Source organism: Miniopterus natalensis, chromosome 22 (genome assembly GCF_054644295.1).
Source record: "Miniopterus natalensis isolate mMinNat1 chromosome 22, mMinNat1.hap1, whole genome shotgun sequence".
Lineage (NCBI taxonomy): Eukaryota > Metazoa > Chordata > Mammalia > Chiroptera > Miniopteridae > Miniopterus > Miniopterus natalensis.
In genome coordinates, this window is record NC_142102.1 from 8,937,755 (window position 1) to 8,955,158 (window position 17,404).

Genomic DNA, 17,404 nt, shown 5'->3' on the forward strand with positions numbered 1-17,404 from the left:
TTAGAAAAATAAACAGGAAGGAACCTTTGGAGAAAATGACTGCGTCCTGCAAAGGGGCAAAAGATGCAAACTCTGGGATGGCGAGCCTTCGGGGTTCCACTGGTTTAACGAAAACTGATCTGATTTCCTTTTTAACACCCGAAGGAGAGAGGGGAGACCAGGGTGTGTGTTTGTGCGTGTGTGTCCAGGAGAGGGAGGAGGCGCCAAGGTACAGCCTGCGTGGCTCTGCGCCTCGCAGGCTGCGTGTGCGTGTGTCCCTGTCCGCGCCGCTGAAACGGGCTCTTCGAGGGATCAGCGTCACATGACTCCGCCCGTCCCTCGCTAGCGCCCAGCGCAGCTCCTGCTCCCTCGGTTTCCCAGGTGCCAGGGGGCAGGGTCGCGGGGCATCTCCTGGGCCCTGGGGCTCTGCGGAGTAGAATGGTACATCTGGATTGCAGAAGCCGTGGCTCAGCGCCAGATCCCGGAGTGTAGACATTTGAAGGGGGAGGGGAGTGCGAGGAGCAAGCGAGCGAGCGCCAGATAGAGGCAGCTCGCAGCGCGCACGGACTGGGGGCTGCCGGAGAAGATGTAAGCGCGTGGGGTCTAGCTGGCCTCCGAGCACCATGCAGAAGGGGATCCGGCTGAACGATGGCCACGTCGCGTCCCTGGGGCTGCTGGCGCGCAAGGACGGAACGCGCAAAGGCTACCTGAGCAAGCGGAGTTCGGACAACACAAAATGGCAAACCAAGTGGTTCGCGCTGCTGCAGAACCTGCTTTTCTACTTCGAAAGCGACTCGAGCTCGAGGCCCTCAGGGCTTTACCTGCTGGAGGGCTGCGTCTGCGACCGCGCGCCCTCCCCCAAGCCTGCGCTCTCAGCCAAGGAGCCGCTGGAGAAACAGGTGAGGCCAGCGCTGCTGCACCTGACCTCTCAGCGCCGCCGGGGCTCAGGGCCTTTGGCTGGCTGATAGGACCCAAACTTTGGTCCCTGTACTCTCTGAGCCCTTGGCGCAGAAGAGGGCTGGCCCAAGCGGGTGGGTGACCCCGTGGTTGACAAAGCGCAGGGGCTGCGGACAGGGAGTAGGTGCGGTTGTGGCTGCCTTTCAATCGCAAGTTCAGTGGAGGCAGGACAGAGGGAACCTAAGGTGGAGATGTGAAAGGAGATGGGGCTCGGGAGCCTGACAGAGGTGATGAATGTGAACCCACATCCAGCCCAAAATGGTGCTCCCCAACCCCACTCCCACCCCTCAGACTGGGAGAGCCCCGACTGTCTGCCCAGACCTGGGAGGTGTAACTCCCCACACTGTGACAGGGGAAGGGTGAGATGGATGCGTTGGAACACCGCGTCCCCTGCCTTACAGCAGCCAGAAGCTAGGAGGCACCTTCGCTGGCTCTGCCAAGTTCAGGATTGCAGCCGCAGGCAGGATCAGTTGACCAGAGATGGTCTCCCAGCCAGTTCCAGGCCCCATCAACAAACCGAGGGGTTCCAAGCACCCCACTTGACTCGCTGGGCCAGTGCTGCTGCTGCGGAGGTTGGAGGCGGGACAAGTGGGCACCTCTCTCCTCCCCCTGCGCCTCCTGCCACCACAGCCGCAGTCTGGGCTACAGGGCTGCGCTCTGTTTCCGGAGCTGTCAAGCTAAGGGGCCAGGCCTGTACTTGCCAGGGCTTGGGCCCCGTGGAGGGTGCGCCTTCAGCAGTGGGGGTGGGCTGTCAGTGTGGAGGGAGGGATGAGCACCTGCAGCCACCGAGTGGAAACAACCAGACCGGGAGAGAGTGATTTTTAAGCTCAATGCCCTCTCCAAAGGCATCTGGTCCATCCTGCTGCCCCTGGGAAGGTAAAGTGAAAGACAGATCCTGAAATGTCACCGCTGGAAAGAACCTAAGAGGTGCATGTAGGCCCAACCAGCTGGTTACTAGCTAGATGAGGACATAGATGCCAGAGACAGAAAATTACTTGACCAGTATCATACCAGGAGTTGAGGCTACCTCAGGGTTCTGAGAAACAAGCTGTGATCTCAGAAGCAGGGTCTACATACAGACTAGGTGTGGGAATGGAAGTGGGTGGGGGGATGCTGAACTGGGTGAAATAAAAGCATTGCTTGAAGTTGCTCCCCTCATTGTCGAGGCAGCTCTGAGCTCTGTCTCTGCAGCACAATTCTTCCTTCCCTGCCCTTAGCCTGTAGGAGCTGGGGAATGTGGACAGGAATATTTGAAGGTGGGTTTCTGGGAATTACAAGCCACATGGCCGGTAGGGGCTCCCAGATGGCAACACAGAGCAGGTAACAAAGAGAAGGCAGCTCCTTAAGCTGAAAAAGCACACATGGTGTCTAGAGGCCCACCTGGGAGAGCCAGACCCAGGCCAGCTAGAGACGCTGCTCTCTGCTTTTGATAAACTGCCCCTCCTAGCTTTCCAGAACACTGTGAATCTTCACCAGCCAAAGCCCACCTACCTGTATGTACTACCAGTAGCCTACTGCCCTAGCAGGAACCCACCTCCGTTCCTCAGCTCCTACACCAGAGCCCAGAGCCCTAGGCAGGCAGGGAGAGAGGGGTGGAGGAAGCTAACTTGCTGTTGGGATCACAGTGTCTGTTCCCCGCCCCTTGGAAGCCAGAAGCAGGCCTGAGACTGCATCTCAGCTCTGCAACTTCCTGTCTGTGTGACTTCAGCTAACACACTCAACTTCTCTGATCCTGTTTGTAATCCACAAAATGGTGATCATAACACCTTGCATTCTGGGGTCTTTGTGAATACAATTAAGTAATGTATATGCACGTATGCTCACAATGCATTTTAGTCAGATCTAGATAAATTGTAGTTGAATCTGAATTATATCCACCTGGACAGGGGATACATGTCTAACACAAAATGTAAAAGCTGAAAGGAACCTCAGAAACGTGGTACAGCCCCTCCTTCCCATCTCACAGAGAGAGGGACTGAAGACAAGAGAGGAAGAAGGGAGTTACCCAACATCACAGAATAAATCTGTGGCAGAATCAGACCTAGAATTCATTCCGTGTCTAAGAATTCCTGAAAATGAGATCCTCCATTGGTTCCACATCATTCAGCTCGTGGCTCAGGCCCTGAATTGTGCTAGCAGAGGGTTATGGGAGGAAAACAAGTGCAAACCCAATTGATGTTCTGCATACATGTTCAGAGCCCTTTCCCCAGAACACCACCAGTCAGAGGCTCAACATGTTCACCGAGGGGCCCACCGGGCATAAGAGAACAGAACAGGGTTGAAAGTAGTGGGTGGTGGTCTGGTGCTGCCCAGCTCAGGTACAAATGTCCATCAAAGACGCTGTCTCCTATATGTATACAGATGTTCCGTTTGACTCCAGAGTGAGAGTTTGGCACATGTGGAAAAAAGGGATCTTGATGCTTTCACCTGTGTCTACAAAAATTTATAACTTTTGCCCTTCTAAATCTTTGAGTTAAATGGATGGCCCTAGCAGCTCCATGTTTCCCCTTGACCTGGGTGCCCAATGGCCCCTACAAAGCGCTGGCCAGATGCCTGGCTACATTTGCCTTGTATTTGGGCCCCCAGGAAGCCTTGACTCAAAACCTGTCAGCACGTGACAGAGCACCCACACACACTAGGAGGCTTCAAAGAGGCTGACCGGTTGACTGGATTGGCTATCTGGCGAAGATGTGGTGTTAGCAAGACGTCATTTTTACCCAGGTCTAAGCAGGCAGCTTCCACCTGGAAAGGCCAGGGTTGCAGGTTCTGAAGGAACAGAAACCCAATCTTGACTGGGAGCCCCCCAATGGCAGGAATAGATCAGGGATGGAGCACATAGTAGGTGCACAGGAAATGCTTACTGAGCATGAACTTGCTGGTGTATCACGTTAATTCCGCATTTTATATCCTAAGGGCTGACTAGGCTCCAGTCCCTACCCTGCGCCACAGGCTTCTATGAAGCCAGATTGTCATAGTCCCTGACCCCTAAAATGCAAAGTTGCTCTGACAGTGAGATAAGCGGGGTGCCAGGATATGAAGGCACCAAGCACCACGCCCACCTAACATGATGCATTGTGTTCACTGCAGCCCCAGCATCCTGGAGCTCAGGTCTGGGACCCCCAGGCCTCATGAAGTCACACTGGAACAGCCATGCTCCCATGCCCACTGGCGACTGCAAGGCCCCTTCCTGGCCTGGGCCCTGTTTACTCAGTGCTCACCCCCTCTCCTCCCAACCCTACAGCCACACACTGGAGGCACAAGTTCCTGAATTGAGAGTAAGAGTTCAGCGTCCCTAGAGGGTGACCCTTGGTGTCCCTTGCCCTGCTCCGGCATGGAGTTACCCCAAACGGGCTTTTCTCACCCTCACTCCAAGCCCCCTTAAAAAAACCTTCCGGTCCCAGCTTCTTGCGGGGGATGGGGAGACCTGACCAAACCAAACTCAGCACTCCCCCTCACGCCCCCCCAACCAGAAGGGGTCACAATGCGGACCCCAGGCTCTTCCTGATTCACGTCCACAGACAGGTTCCGCAGCCACAGCGTCAGCACTGGTGTGGGTGGAGGCTCTGGAAGCTGGGGGGCCCATAGTGCCTGTTGTCCACGCAGTGGGTGCCTTTCCCTGGAGGCCAGAGGAAGCCCACTCTTGGTCCTCGACCCAGGACTGGTGCCCTAAGGCTGTGAGTGTGCCTGGTGCACAGAGGAGGGTCAGCACCACCCTGCAAGGCAGTGGCTGCAACCAGAGGCATTCTCTGGCTTTCTGACCCTGAAACGCCCATGGTCACCAACAGCTCACCCTCCTGGTGCTCTAGCACACCCAGCCTCTCCAGCAAAGGGGAGAAGGCGAACCCAAATGTAGGGGAAGAGGCTGAGCTCAAAGCAGCACCCCTCAGACACAACACACGTAGGGTGCCAGCAGCTCAGACTGGGCATAGGGATGCCCGTGGAAAGCCCAGCACACTGCCCGCCCCACGGCTCCAGACCTGGCCCAGTCCTGCAGGCCAGAGGCCGCAGGATTAAACGTGTGGTGCCCATCTCCCCACCCCACCCCACCCCACCACCTTGCCGGAAGCTGAAATCAGGTTTCTAGCTCGGTGATTAGGCCGTAAGTGGGGACAACAAATACCAGGTCACTGCCCCCGGGGCACACAGTTGTAGTCCATTTAGTGGCTATCGGGGCCACGCCTGCGCTCGGCCCTCTGACCAACCACAAGGAAGCCTTGAGCCTTGTGCTCCGAGCCCTCCCAGTGGCGGGGGGCGGCCTGAGGGTCACTCTCAGCGATGACCACGTGCTGGGATCTGTGTCTCCCCGCCTTCGGGAGCTCCCGTGCCCTGCCCGCCGCCAGAGGGATCCCCTAAAGCACAGTCAGGCCGAGACCAGGGCACTGGGCCAATGGACGCGTCAGGGGCTCCCACTGCCCTCAGGAACCCCGCAAACCTGAGCCGAAGGCCCCGCCCCTCCCCCACTGGGCCGTCACCTCAGGGCCGCGCCCCGCCGCCCCCCTCAGCGGGGTATCCCCGCACCTTCCTCCCCGCGCTCACTCACCAGTCCAGTCGAGGCTCCTCACGCGGGCGAAGGTGGCCCGCGGGGCTCGGCTCAGGTAACTCGGGGTCCACGGGAGTCGCGCTGTGCGAGGCGAACCCTGAGCCACTCCCGCCGACACCCGGCAGCGCGCGCCCCGAGGGCCGGCGGGTCAGCGGCCGCAGCCGCGCGGTGTGCGCTGAGCAGGGCCCGGTGCCCGCGGTCCCGCCGTGGTGATGACGCCCATCTCGCAGGGTCTCGCGAGATCAAAGTTGCGCCGCGTGAGGGCAGGAAAGGCCTTGTCCGCTGGCCAGGTCACGTGAGCAGACGCCACAGAGGCACGTGGGAGGCACGTGCTGAGGGCCACACCCGTCAATCAAAGTAGCCTCGCTTCTGACTGCGTGCAGGTGAGGGAGCCGCGTACAAGCTCTTTTATTAACGTTTGGCAAAGACTGACCTTTGTCAAAACCCACAGCTGCGTGTCCTCCAGCCGCGACAGGGTGCGAACGCGGGGTCAGATGCGTGTGTCCTGCAGCGGAGCGCTTCAAAAACCAGACCAAAAATACCGGTCAATGCAGTTTTGAGCACCTACTGTGTGCCTGGCACCCGAGCGCGTGTTTTACCTACTGCACCTTCCCTATTCACCCCATCAGTCCTAGGAGGTTATCGCTGTTGACCCATTTTTGAGATGACAAAACTGAGGCCCAGCGATGTTTAAGTCACTTGTTCAGGGTTGCAGAGTGTCCTGCTGCAGAGCCTGCACTTGAACCCAGGGCTGCCTGACTCCAAAAACCTGAGCTTTTAAACCACGAACCCCATAAAAACGTGGGCTGGAGGTGGGGGGCTATTTGAGCTTACCGTCTCTCTGCCAAGATAAATGCAGAGAGAAAAAAATTAACGGCAATGAAAATATGTCACCGTCCGTCTGGTGACTTCTGCGAGGTGGCTTTTGTTTCTGTTTGGCTCCCATGAGCATTGGTGAAAAAAAACTCACCAAGGCAGGCATGTGGGCCCCAGGGTCCTGTTCCCTGAACTCCGTGGGAGCCTGGAGCTGGTGCCTGCGTGCAAGCCGCCAAGAACAGGCCTCAACCCCCGGTGTTTATGCAGGAGTGCTGTGCCTCGTGGACTTGGCAGGGGCTCAGAGCCCTGCCAACACCCAGCCACCTCTGTGAGGGTGACTGTTGTGCAGGGAGCAGCTGGGAGCCTTGGACACCCCCGCTACTCATCCCCCACTTAGAGGGGACCATGCAGCCCCCCAAATGCACCCAGCTTCTCCTCCCAGCTCATTCACTGAGCAGTTGCTTACTCCGCCTCCGAAGACGAGGCAGTGTTAGGGAAGAGCCATGGGTTTCCAGCCATACAGACTGGCTTTGGATCCTGGTTCTGCCACCTCCTAGCTTGGAAGGTCTTCAAGCTCTCTGGGCCTCAGTTTCCCCATCTGGGAGATGGAGACTGCCTGGCAGCCCTTGTGCTGAGTAGTCAACTCGGTGCTCTTTGTCAAGTCCTAGCATAATGCAGGTCTTATTGATAAACTGCAGCTGTTACAGAGCCAGCTTTCACCTTTGTGACCTTGTCTTCCTCAGGGAAGCAGTGGGTCACCTGAGCCTCTGGCAGGTTTGAAGCAAGTGAACACCGAGCCCTGATCCTGGGCATAAAGATAGGATGGTACATCGCCCTGGCCGGGGTAGGTCAGTGGTTAGAGCACCAGCCCGAGAACTGAAGGGTGACAGGTTTGATTTCCAGTCAAAGGCATGTACCTGGGTTGCAGGTTCCATCCCTGGCCCTGGTTGGGGCACTTGCAGGAGGCAACCAACCCATGTGTCACTCTCACATCAGTGTGTGTGTGTGTGTGTGTGTGTCTGTCTGTCTGTCTGTCTGTCTCTCTCCCTCCCTCCTTTCCACTCTCTCTAAAACCAATGGCGGGGGAAATATCCTCATGTGAGAATTAACAAACAAACAAAAAAGATAGGATGGCACATCTTAACATAAAGAACCTGTGGGTTTCTAAAAAAGTCTGAGCAAGGTGCCCCTACACAAGGAAAAAAGATTGCCACAAGAGCCTGCTTATTCCCTGGTGGCCACAGCGTCACCAGCCCTGTTAGTCTGACCTCCTGAGCCTCTCTCAGACCCACCCACTTATGTCCCTCTCTTCCTCCACTGCTGTAGTCCAGGCTGCTATCATCTCTTAACTGGACTGAGGTGGTGGCCTCCTACCCAGCACACTAGTCAGGATGTGCTGGGTTATGCTGCAGTGACAACCAAGCTGCGCATCCTGAGCTTAGTGGGAAATGGCTCGGAGTGTCCAGTTCTCATCCTGTGAAAGCTCCAAGTGCTGGGTCCATACCTTCCTATGCAGCAGGCACCCTAACAAGCACCTTTTCAGACTGTAGCCCACAGAGTCCTTTCCACACTGAGCATGTCATCTCAGCACCACAGCAACCCTGCAGCTGCTGTGGGACATACCGAGATAGGCTCCTCATTTGGCAGGTGACAGTCAGATAGATGGAGCTCATCTCTCAACATAAACTTCAGGATCTGCTTCTTCCGGACCCCGAGTTCTCACTGCTAATAAATGTCCAAGTCAGAATTTGAACCAGGCCTCCCAGTTCTAGGTCATTCAGGCCTGTGGACATACAGGCCGGCTGTTAAATTTGGCAATTTATACACTTAAAGACTGGATCTTACTAATCCAGCAGAGCTAGTGCAACCTCTTTCCCCTAAAGGGTGAGATAATTATTTTCCAAAAAAAGATACTTCCTACTTGAGTTTTTATGTTTTTCAAATTGGAAAATCCAACTCAGACCTTCAAATAAAAGCCTTTCAAAATTAATTTTAGAAGAGCAACTGAATGGCATCTTTTGTTTTTTACAAACAGAAGCTGGAGGGCAGATGTGTCCAGATGAATTCATTTGGCGAACATCCAGAGAGGCGGTTGGTGGGAAGGTGAGGGACAGGCTTGGGAGCTGTGATGACAGACAGAAAGGTGTGGGTGCAGGTCCAGCCAAGTGTGACATCTGTGGTCTGGAGTAGTATATGTGTTAACCCCAGGCCCCTAGGCTGTGGGTTGAGCCTTGTTCAAGGCTGACCCTGAGGGTCGGGGCTTTTACCAGGCTTTTCAGCTCTGACTTTGCAGTCACTCCTCCCCTCCTCCCGTTGCCTGGGTGAGTGTAAGTTGTCCAGCAGGTCGGTCCTTGTTTCTGAGTTAGGACCCCGAGTCTCACCTGCCCACAGGCTCCTTCATCTCCACATCCCAGCGCCAAGTCCAGTGCCTGACCGGACGGTTTGGTGCTCAGTGAAGGTTTGTTATCCTGGCTCCTCTGCCTTCTAGCTGTGCGGCCTTGAGCAAGTGGCTCAGCTTCTCTGAGCCTCAGGTTCATCCACTGTAAAACAGATAATAATCCCTGTTCCAGTTGGGGAATGTGGGAACAAGCAGATCCCGGGAGACGATGGTGCATCTCTCTAGAGATGGGGAAGCGCTTAGGGACCCACCTGTGGCTCCGTTTTCTACCTGCTTCCACCTTGAGGGGGAGGACTGCCCACTGGAGCCTCCCAAATTCAGTTATTTGAGGCTGTGGATGACATTTCATTCTATAGCCCCAGTTATCTGTTTCCTAGGAAACAAGTGAGAGACATTGACTGCAACAACCCACATGTAAACGCACACATGCACATGCACACGCGCACATGCTCACACACACACACACACATGCACGCGCACCCTGGCAGCCTCCCAGATTGACAATTAACAGAAATACAGTAAATGTCAGCAGAAGCTAAAAATACTGCACACGCCCCACCTTGTACTGCTGCTCCCTGCCACCCGGACACCCAGGGACGGAGTGACATGGACGGCGCCCCCTCTGACACAGGGCCCCGGCCGTGACCTCTTCTGAACTGGCAGTATTGAAGGTCCTGCCCTGCCACCCACTGCCTGCCTGCCTCCTCCGGCTTCTCCAGGACCAGACCCAGGGGCCTCCACAGGCTGCCCCAGCATGTTCCCCGCCACCCTGTCCCACCAAGGCATCTCCCAGCTCCCTCTCGGCCTGAGGCTGGCCCCTCAAGAGACAAGGCCATGGGCAGGCGTGCCTGCAAGCCCATCCCCCACCCCACCCTGGTAAACCTACCCTTTATCCTGCCAGTGCCCCCCAGTCTTGGCACACAACCCCCCCACACACACCTAGGTGCTCAAGCCAGGAGCCTGGGAATTGTCCTTCTGGCTCTCTCCTCCCACGCGTCCCTCTGCCAAGTCCACCACCCACCCTGCCCTGTCCCCATGCCCAGCCTGGTCCTGGCACCCCTACTCCCACCACACGGCCCCCTCCATCCCCCTCTGGTAAGCCCTTTGCTTCCATTGCAGCGAGGAGGGTCACTGCACCCCAGTAACTACAGCAGCCGTGTGCTTACGGGCTGCAGGCGTTGTTCTAAGAGCTCTTTGTATATCAACACACATAACATTACAGGTGTGTGTCTTCCGTTGGATCCTCTGCTCCCTGGGAGCTTAGGGGACAGGCCCAGCAAGTGACCAGCTCTGAGCCAGTCACCTGCACCCAACACAGAGGTGATCTCCTCCAGTGGGCTCTCGTGGAGACCATACCATGTCTGACTCCTTCTTGCTCTGACCCCAGGACCTAGGAGAGAGCTTAGTGAATTTTTTGGAGTGACTTAAACTTGAGGTGTGCTGAATGGGTACCCAGTTCCTGCGTGTTCTCCCTGCCTTCCTTCTAGCACACCAGATGGTGGAAAACTAGCTGGGTTTTGTTTGGTTGGTTGGTTGGTGGTTGTTGTTTTAAATGTGTGTGTTTTTTATTGATTTCAGAGAGAGGAAGGGAGAGAGAGAGAGCAACATCAATGAGGAGAGAGAATCATCGATCAGCTGCCTCCCGCACGCCCCCTGCTGGAGATCGAGCCCACAACCCAGGCGTGTGCCCTGACCGGGAATCAAACCATGACCTCCAGGTTCATGGGTCAGTGCTCAACCACTGAGCCACACCAGCTGGCCAAACTGGCTGTTTTGCAATTTGGTGGCAAATAGGGCTTTGTGGGTTCTTACAATACCCTAAGCATGGGTTCTGTTTCGTCGCACAAAGCCTGCCTTAATCAAGAGTTTGAGCATGCTGCCTGGATGGGCGTTGCAACAGCCGCAAATAAGGAATCCGTGCCCGGCTGATGGGGCAACGAGCGCTTTGCAAACAGCTAGATTTGCCGGCGCTGCTGGTTCCACAGACGCCCCGGTAACCAGGTATTTCTTCTGGGTGCAGCATTATTTCACGGTGAACTTCAGCCATGAGAACCAGAAGGCTTTGGAGCTGAGGACCGAGGATGCAAAGGACTGTGACGAATGGGTGGCAGCCATCGCTCATGCCAGGTAGGTCTCCCCCAGCCCCATGGGCCAGGTCCTGAATCCGAGGGCCCATCTGGCAAACCCACCCCTTAGGAAGAGGGACTTGGCAGAGGAGAGGAGGGGGGACAGACGTGCGACAGGGTCTCCCTGAGAGCCAGGGAGCTCGGGGTCTGTGCCTCCCCGGATGCCACAGCGAACAAGAGGCTGTGAGGGGCACCACTGCCTCCTCCCAGACGCTTCAACCAGGCTCACTCCTTTTTTTCTATTAGGGAACCGAGCACCGTTTGGTTGGGTGAAGGGTGTTATAGATACCACAGCCTGAGGCCACCAGGGGGCTAAGCCAGATGTAACCACCAATTTTTTTGTTGTTGTTAATCTTCACTCAAGGATATTTTTTCCATTGATTTTTAGAGAAAGTGGAAGGGAGGGAAGGAAGGAGAGAGAGAGAGACAGAGAAAGAGAGAGAGAGAGAGAGGAACATCGATGTGAGAGAGACATAGTGATTGGTTGCCTTCTGTACTCGCCCTGACTGGGGCCAGGGATTGAACCCCAGGTACGTGTCCTTGACCGGGAACTGAGCCCTCAAACCCGTGGTGCACCCGCAGACACTGAGCCACACCAGCCCGGGCTGCAGCTTCCCATTTGCTACACTACCATGAACCAGTCTTTTGTGCCCTCGGGGCCTCCTTCTCACCTGAGACTCTCTGAGCTTTGACACAGGGGTTGTAGCCCTGCTGCTCCCCTCACTCCCTACAGCATGTGCCCCTCTGATGAGGAAGACTCCCTGGGCCCCAGCAGAAAGCAGAAGGAGAGCATTTACTGCAGAGAATGGAGGCTCCAAGCCAGATTGAGTCTGCAGGGCTCCTGGGGAAATAATGGGCTTGTGGCCGGGCTGTTGCCACAGAGTTTACAATCCCCTGGCAGAACTGATGTCCATTGGGGGCAGGGACACCCAGACCCGCCCCTCCGAGCAGTAGATCTTTCTGGCTTGGTGGATATTGATGTTTCTGTGTCTGCCTCCCTGTAAAATGTAAGCTCCTGGGGGTGGGTACCAGTGCAACTCTTTGTATCCCCAGGGCCTGATGAAGTCCTAGACAGGTGCTCAGCTAAGGTGGCTGGGTTGGAAGAAGGCAAAGATGAATGAATGGATAGAGAGGAGGTAGATGCAAGGATGGGTGTTGAGTTTATATAAGGAAGATGGATGGAGGGCAGATGAATGGTAAGTGGACAGGTGTTGAAAGTATATGTGGATGGGTGGATGATGGATGGATGGATGGGTGGATGGGTGGGTGGATGGATGGATGAGTGGATGGATGGATGGATGGATGGATGGATGGATGGGTGGATGAGTGGATGAGTGGATGGGTGGTAGATGGATGGATGGGTGAATGGGGGGATGAGTAGATGGGTAGATGGATGGATGAGTGGATGGGTGGGTGGATGGATGGATGGATGGATGGATGGATGGATGAGTGGATGGGTAGTAGATGGATGGATGGGTGAATGGGGGGATAAGTGGATGGATGGATGGATGGATGGATGGATGGATGGATGGATGGGTGGATGGATCCCAGGGCCCTTCCTTGATCTTTGGATCAAGATAGCTCACCAGAAACCCTTTAGCCATAGCACTGACCTTGGCCCTGAGGTAAGGCTGTCTCAATCCCTGTCCTCAAGGAGTGTCTAGTCTAGCTCTGGAAGCCAGATTATCGGACATGAGCCAACAGAGTGAGTGTGGAGCTGGGTATACAGAGATGGGCGCAGTGTAGGTATCCCCCGGGGACATCACAGTCCAGTTAGGAAGATATCAAACATATGTGCAAACAGCTCTGGAGCATGGAGACTGGTTAAGAACAAAGAAGCATGGGAGAGAGATGTTACTTTCATCTGCAGGGAAATCGGAGAATCTGGGGAAGCTGGAAATAGGGTGACTTTTGACCTGAGTAGGGGAAATGGGACCAGATTTAATGAGTTTAGATATGAGCGATTCCACTCTCAAAAGCCTTAAATAAAGGCACTGATATAAGAAAGAAAATTCCAAGAGTAATGAAGAGAAAAGGTCTGGGCGTCAGAAGGTACATGAGGTTGGACACTGGGCTGGAACCCGGTCATAACCGGTCTGGAATACCCAGCCGAGATGTCTGATCTCTCTGCTGTGAACAGGGGGGACCACTGAAGGATTTACACCCAGGGGGGCATGTAGCATGATCATCAGAGCTACCATCTGGAGTGGAAACTGCTGACGTCCTGGAGCATGGAATCGAGTGGGGAGACCCCCAGTCAGGGCAGCAGCTGGACCTCAGACTCCCCAGCAGTTAACTAGAACCGAGAGCAGGGTAGTTTTGAGAAACACATGACATTATGTATGTGAGGGGCTCTGAAGCATTCTAGAATCCTAATTTGTTCCACATTCTGATAATCGGGACACAAATAACTGGACCCCTCCACCCCCCAAAAATCAGTCTGGCCAATGCTATAGTAATTGGGGTGTGGGGGGCAGAGGGGGGGGGTCTGTGAGAGGAACCAGAGGTCAGAGTGTGAGATGAGAGTGGGGAGGGGGCTGGGTGACCAGCAGCAGTCCGGCCGAGGCCCAGGCACCGGGCCTGGGAGCCGGGCCCCTTTCCCGAGCGCAGTGGGAGGTGAGCGCTGCTCTGGTTGGATCTCCAGGGGCCAGGTGGCTGTGTCTCACCTGCTGCCGCGGCCATCTGTCCACAGCTACCGGACGCTGGCCACGGAGCATGAAGCACTGATGCAGAAGTACCTGCACCTGCTGCAGATCGTGGAGACGGAGAAGACAGTGGCCAAGCAGCTGCGGCAGCAGATCGAGGACGGGGAGATCGAGATTGAGCGGCTGAAGGCAGAGGTGACCGCCAGCCCCCGTGCGTTCCTGCCGGGGAGACCCTCCCAGGCTCAAAGGCCCCCTCCTGGGGACTCCCTGCCCTGCTCCCATGGGTTCCCACCCTCAGCCTGCCCCCAGCCCGGCACATAGTAGGTGCTCAGTAAGGGCTTCCTGAGTCAGTGACGTCGGGCTCTGCGGTGGACACTAGAGAAGCAGACGTCCCCACCCCTAAGGTCTGAGCGTGGTTCACGGAGTGCTGTTAGCTCGAGAATAGAGCTTAGGTCTGGACCCAAGTCAGGAAGTGAGTCATTTTATGGCCAATGTGGGTGTGGGTTTGTGTTGCTTCTGCCTGAAAGGGATTCGGGGGTTTGGAGGGCAGAGAATGGGTGGGTGCAGGGGTGGAACCCCCCCGGTGCTGGGAGCACAAAGCAGGTCGGTTGTGAGAGCGTGTGTGTGCGTGTGGCAGGGTGGCAGCAGAAATCCATTTGTGGGATTTGGAGCAATGCTTCCAACTGAGTGCATCACCCTCCCAGGCAAAGATTTTTTTCAAGGAGACTCCGAAAGGCCGGTTTGGTCAAGCTCTCTGGCTGAGGTCTCTCTGTGTCTCTCAAACACTCACATCCCGCAGGGCACAGGGCACCTGTTCACTCTGAATGGGCTCCAGGAAGCTGGAAACAAAGCCCATTGCTCAGGAAGTGGGCCATCAGGTGGCAGGAGGCACTAAGGAGCCAGAAAATAATGAGTGGCCTCGTGACAGAGACGAGATCTTAGGAGGTCAGAGCTGGGAAGTATCTGAAGACACTGAGGTCCACAAAGGAAAGGACTTATCCAAGATCACCTCCAGGGCTGGAGTCTGGGCCCAGGTCTGAATCTCTGGCTCAGACCCCTGGCCTTGCCTGCCCTGCAAGTTACTGCTCCATAGCCACCTGTTGGGCTCCTATTTGCCCTGCAAAACCTCTTCTGGAAAAGCCCTTTCTATGCCTGTGGTGAAACCTCCCACTGCAGTGTGTGCACATCTCTGTTCTGGCCTTGCCTTGTTGGATTATAAAGATTGCCTCTGTGGATGTCCGGCCCACTTCTGAGGCTGAGAGCCCCTCCAGGGACCCTTCTGACTTCTCAACCTCCAGTGCTGTCTCAACCTTGCTAAGGACGGCACCCAACACAGTGACCCCACCAGGACATGCTGACGGGTTGGCACAAAGGGAGACAGAGATGGGCAGGCGTCTCCTGGGCCTGGAAGAGGCCACGGGGAATTGAAGGAAGGAGAAAGAACTGAGTTATGTGGCAGTGATCTTGAGCAAAACCTTGGCTGCTACCAGAAAGAAAAAAACCTGGATTAATCCTATCATCAGTGACTGCTGATGAAACCCATTCTGGACTAAAGGAACTGTGTCCAGAGAGGATGCTGGGGTGGGGCCAGTGCACCGTGCCCCAAGGGGTGTGGCAAAGGAGGGTCGAGAAAGCCACTCTGTGGAGGAGGGAGAGTGGCCAGCCAAGACGCCTGCCACTGAGCCAGGTTGGGCAGCCGGAGCTGGACACTTGCCAGCGAGTTGGGCTGTGAACTAAAGTCCCCATTCTCCACGGCCACCCATGGACAAGGGTAAACAGAGGCAGCTCTTGGGTGTCAAGCAAACAAACCAGGGTCCAAAGCCAATCCACTCAGGAAGGGGCCTGCCCGGGCGAGAGAAAGGCTCCCTCCATGAGCTCCCAGGGGCTCCTGTGCCATCCTGACACTGGCCCAGACTCCTGCCTGGTCCCCAGGCTCCCAGCTCTGCAGAGCTTTGCCCACCCGGCCTGATGCTTAAATAAGGATCCAGGGCTGCCCGTATTGCCTGAGCGTGTTGCAGAGCTCCTGGCCTAATTGCATCTATTTTTTGCCCTGGTCCCTGCTGAGTAGATGTCCTGGAATGCCTCTCTCTGAAAGGAGCACCATCAATTTTAAATACAGACACACACACACACACACACACAAAAGTCACCCAACAAAGGCAAAAGGGTACTGGATGCAAATCCCAAAACTTGCAAAGAAAGCAGACTGGCGTGGAGGTGACAATATCAGGCCAAGGCTGAGGGTGTTCACTGAGTGTGCCCGAGTCTCTGAGCTCCCCAGGAGTGTGTGTGTGTGTGTGTGTGTTTGTGTCTCCTTTAGCCTTGAGAGTCCACATCAAAGAATCAGCTTTTATTTCAATGTGCAAATGTTCTCAAGAGAATCGAAGAAAAAGGGGGCGGGGCAGCTGGGGAGAGAAAAGCCAGCAGCTCCCCTGTGGGCACTGAATATTTCTCAGTCTGATATTTTCAGCCACTCTTCAAGCATCGGCAGGTAATTTTAGCAACCCGGAGTGAGAGCGGGTAACTTCCATTTTGCTCTCAAAGTGCTTTCGCTCAACTGCGGGAGCCCACTCGGTCTGCAGTTCAGTCGGTGGCCTGAAGGGGGAGCCAGCTTTGTGGCAGTTTCCCTATGTTTCCCTGAGCTGCTACCTTTAAGCTTTTAAAAATTATTGATTGATTATTTTTAAAAAAAGAAAGAGAGAGGAAGGGAGGGGGGAGGGAGAGAGGAACATCAATTTGTTCCACTTAGTTATGCATTCATTGGCTGATCTTTGTATGGGCCCCGACCGGGGATCAAACCTGCAACCTTGGCGTATGGCGACGATGCTCTAACCAGCTGAGCTTCCCCACTAGGGTTTGAGCTGCTACTTTTAGTTGTGTGGGGCTGAATAACTGTGGTGTTTTCCTGTGGCTGAGGTTTTGGTTGCTCTGAATTTTTTTTTAGTTTTTTTTTTTTTTTTTTAATTCATTTATTAATGTGGCCATCAGTATGTGTTGAGTGCCCAGCCCTGTGCCTGGCATGGGAGCACATTAAGGAATGCAGGGTCTCGGTCCTCCCGCCACGGAGCTCACAGCAAAGATGGAGAATAAATGAGAGGTACTGCATTTGAACAGGAAAATCCAAGGCTTGAGGTAGCCCCGGTGAAGGGCACCCAGCAAAGACGTGCAGACTCAGGGGTAAAGGGAAGGGGCCCTGGCCTGTCCACCAGAGGAGTCCCGGGGTGCCAGCTGTGCCCACCTCTCTGACCCCCAAAGCAGGCAAATGGAGGTTTTTACGGTCGCTCTGACATTCATTCCCAGGCTGACCCATTTTCTAGGCCAGTGGTTTCCAGGTCATGCCCCCAAAGAGGGCTCTTGGTTAGAGAAGTGCTTCAGGCCTGCCCAGGGTGGGGACAGCCACGCCCACAGGACTCTGCCCCAGCCACCTGTGTTCTCTGGCGACAGACTGGGCTGCCAGTGGGGTTGGTTTGGAAAATAAAGGGACTCCCAAGTATCCATCAGTAGATGAATGGATTACAAAATGTGGTCTCTCCGGATGGTGGAATATTACTCAGCCGTAAAAAAGGGAGGGACTTTGACACCTGCTACAACAGGGATGAACCCTGAGGACGTGATTATGAGTAAAACAAGCCAGTCACTAAAAGGCAAACACTGAATCCACTGAGATGCGGGACCTGGAATGTCAAGGTCATAGAGACAGAGAGGAGAAGGGTGGTTGCCAGGGGCTATGGGAGAGAGGGGGAGTTAATGCTGAATAGGTTCAGAGGCTCGCTTTGGGAAGGTGAGATAGTTCTGGAGATGGATGGAAGATCCGGATGGCTATACAACAATGGGAATGTTCTTAATGCCCCTGAGCTGTGCACCTAAAACCTGCTAAAATGGCCCTGGCTGGTGTTGCTCAGTGGTTAGAGCAGCCCTGCCCCAGAGGGTCTCGGGTTCAATT

General features: G+C 55.2%; 1 protein-coding gene across 1 annotated transcript in view; it reads left to right on the forward strand.

Annotated features, from left to right (window-relative positions):
• The first annotated feature begins 584 nt into the window (after positions 1-584).
• The window catches only part of RASGRF1 (Ras protein specific guanine nucleotide releasing factor 1), a 54,262-nt gene continuing 37,442 nt past the window's right edge, over positions 585-17,404 (forward strand). Inside the window, exons 1-3 of the mRNA XM_016217959.2 lie at positions 585-878; positions 10,711-10,817; positions 13,509-13,656. Coding sequence (XP_016073445.2) covers positions 603-878; positions 10,711-10,817; positions 13,509-13,656 — 531 coding nt within the window. The 5' untranslated portion in view covers positions 585-602. The remainder of the gene's footprint in view (positions 879-10,710; positions 10,818-13,508; positions 13,657-17,404) is intronic.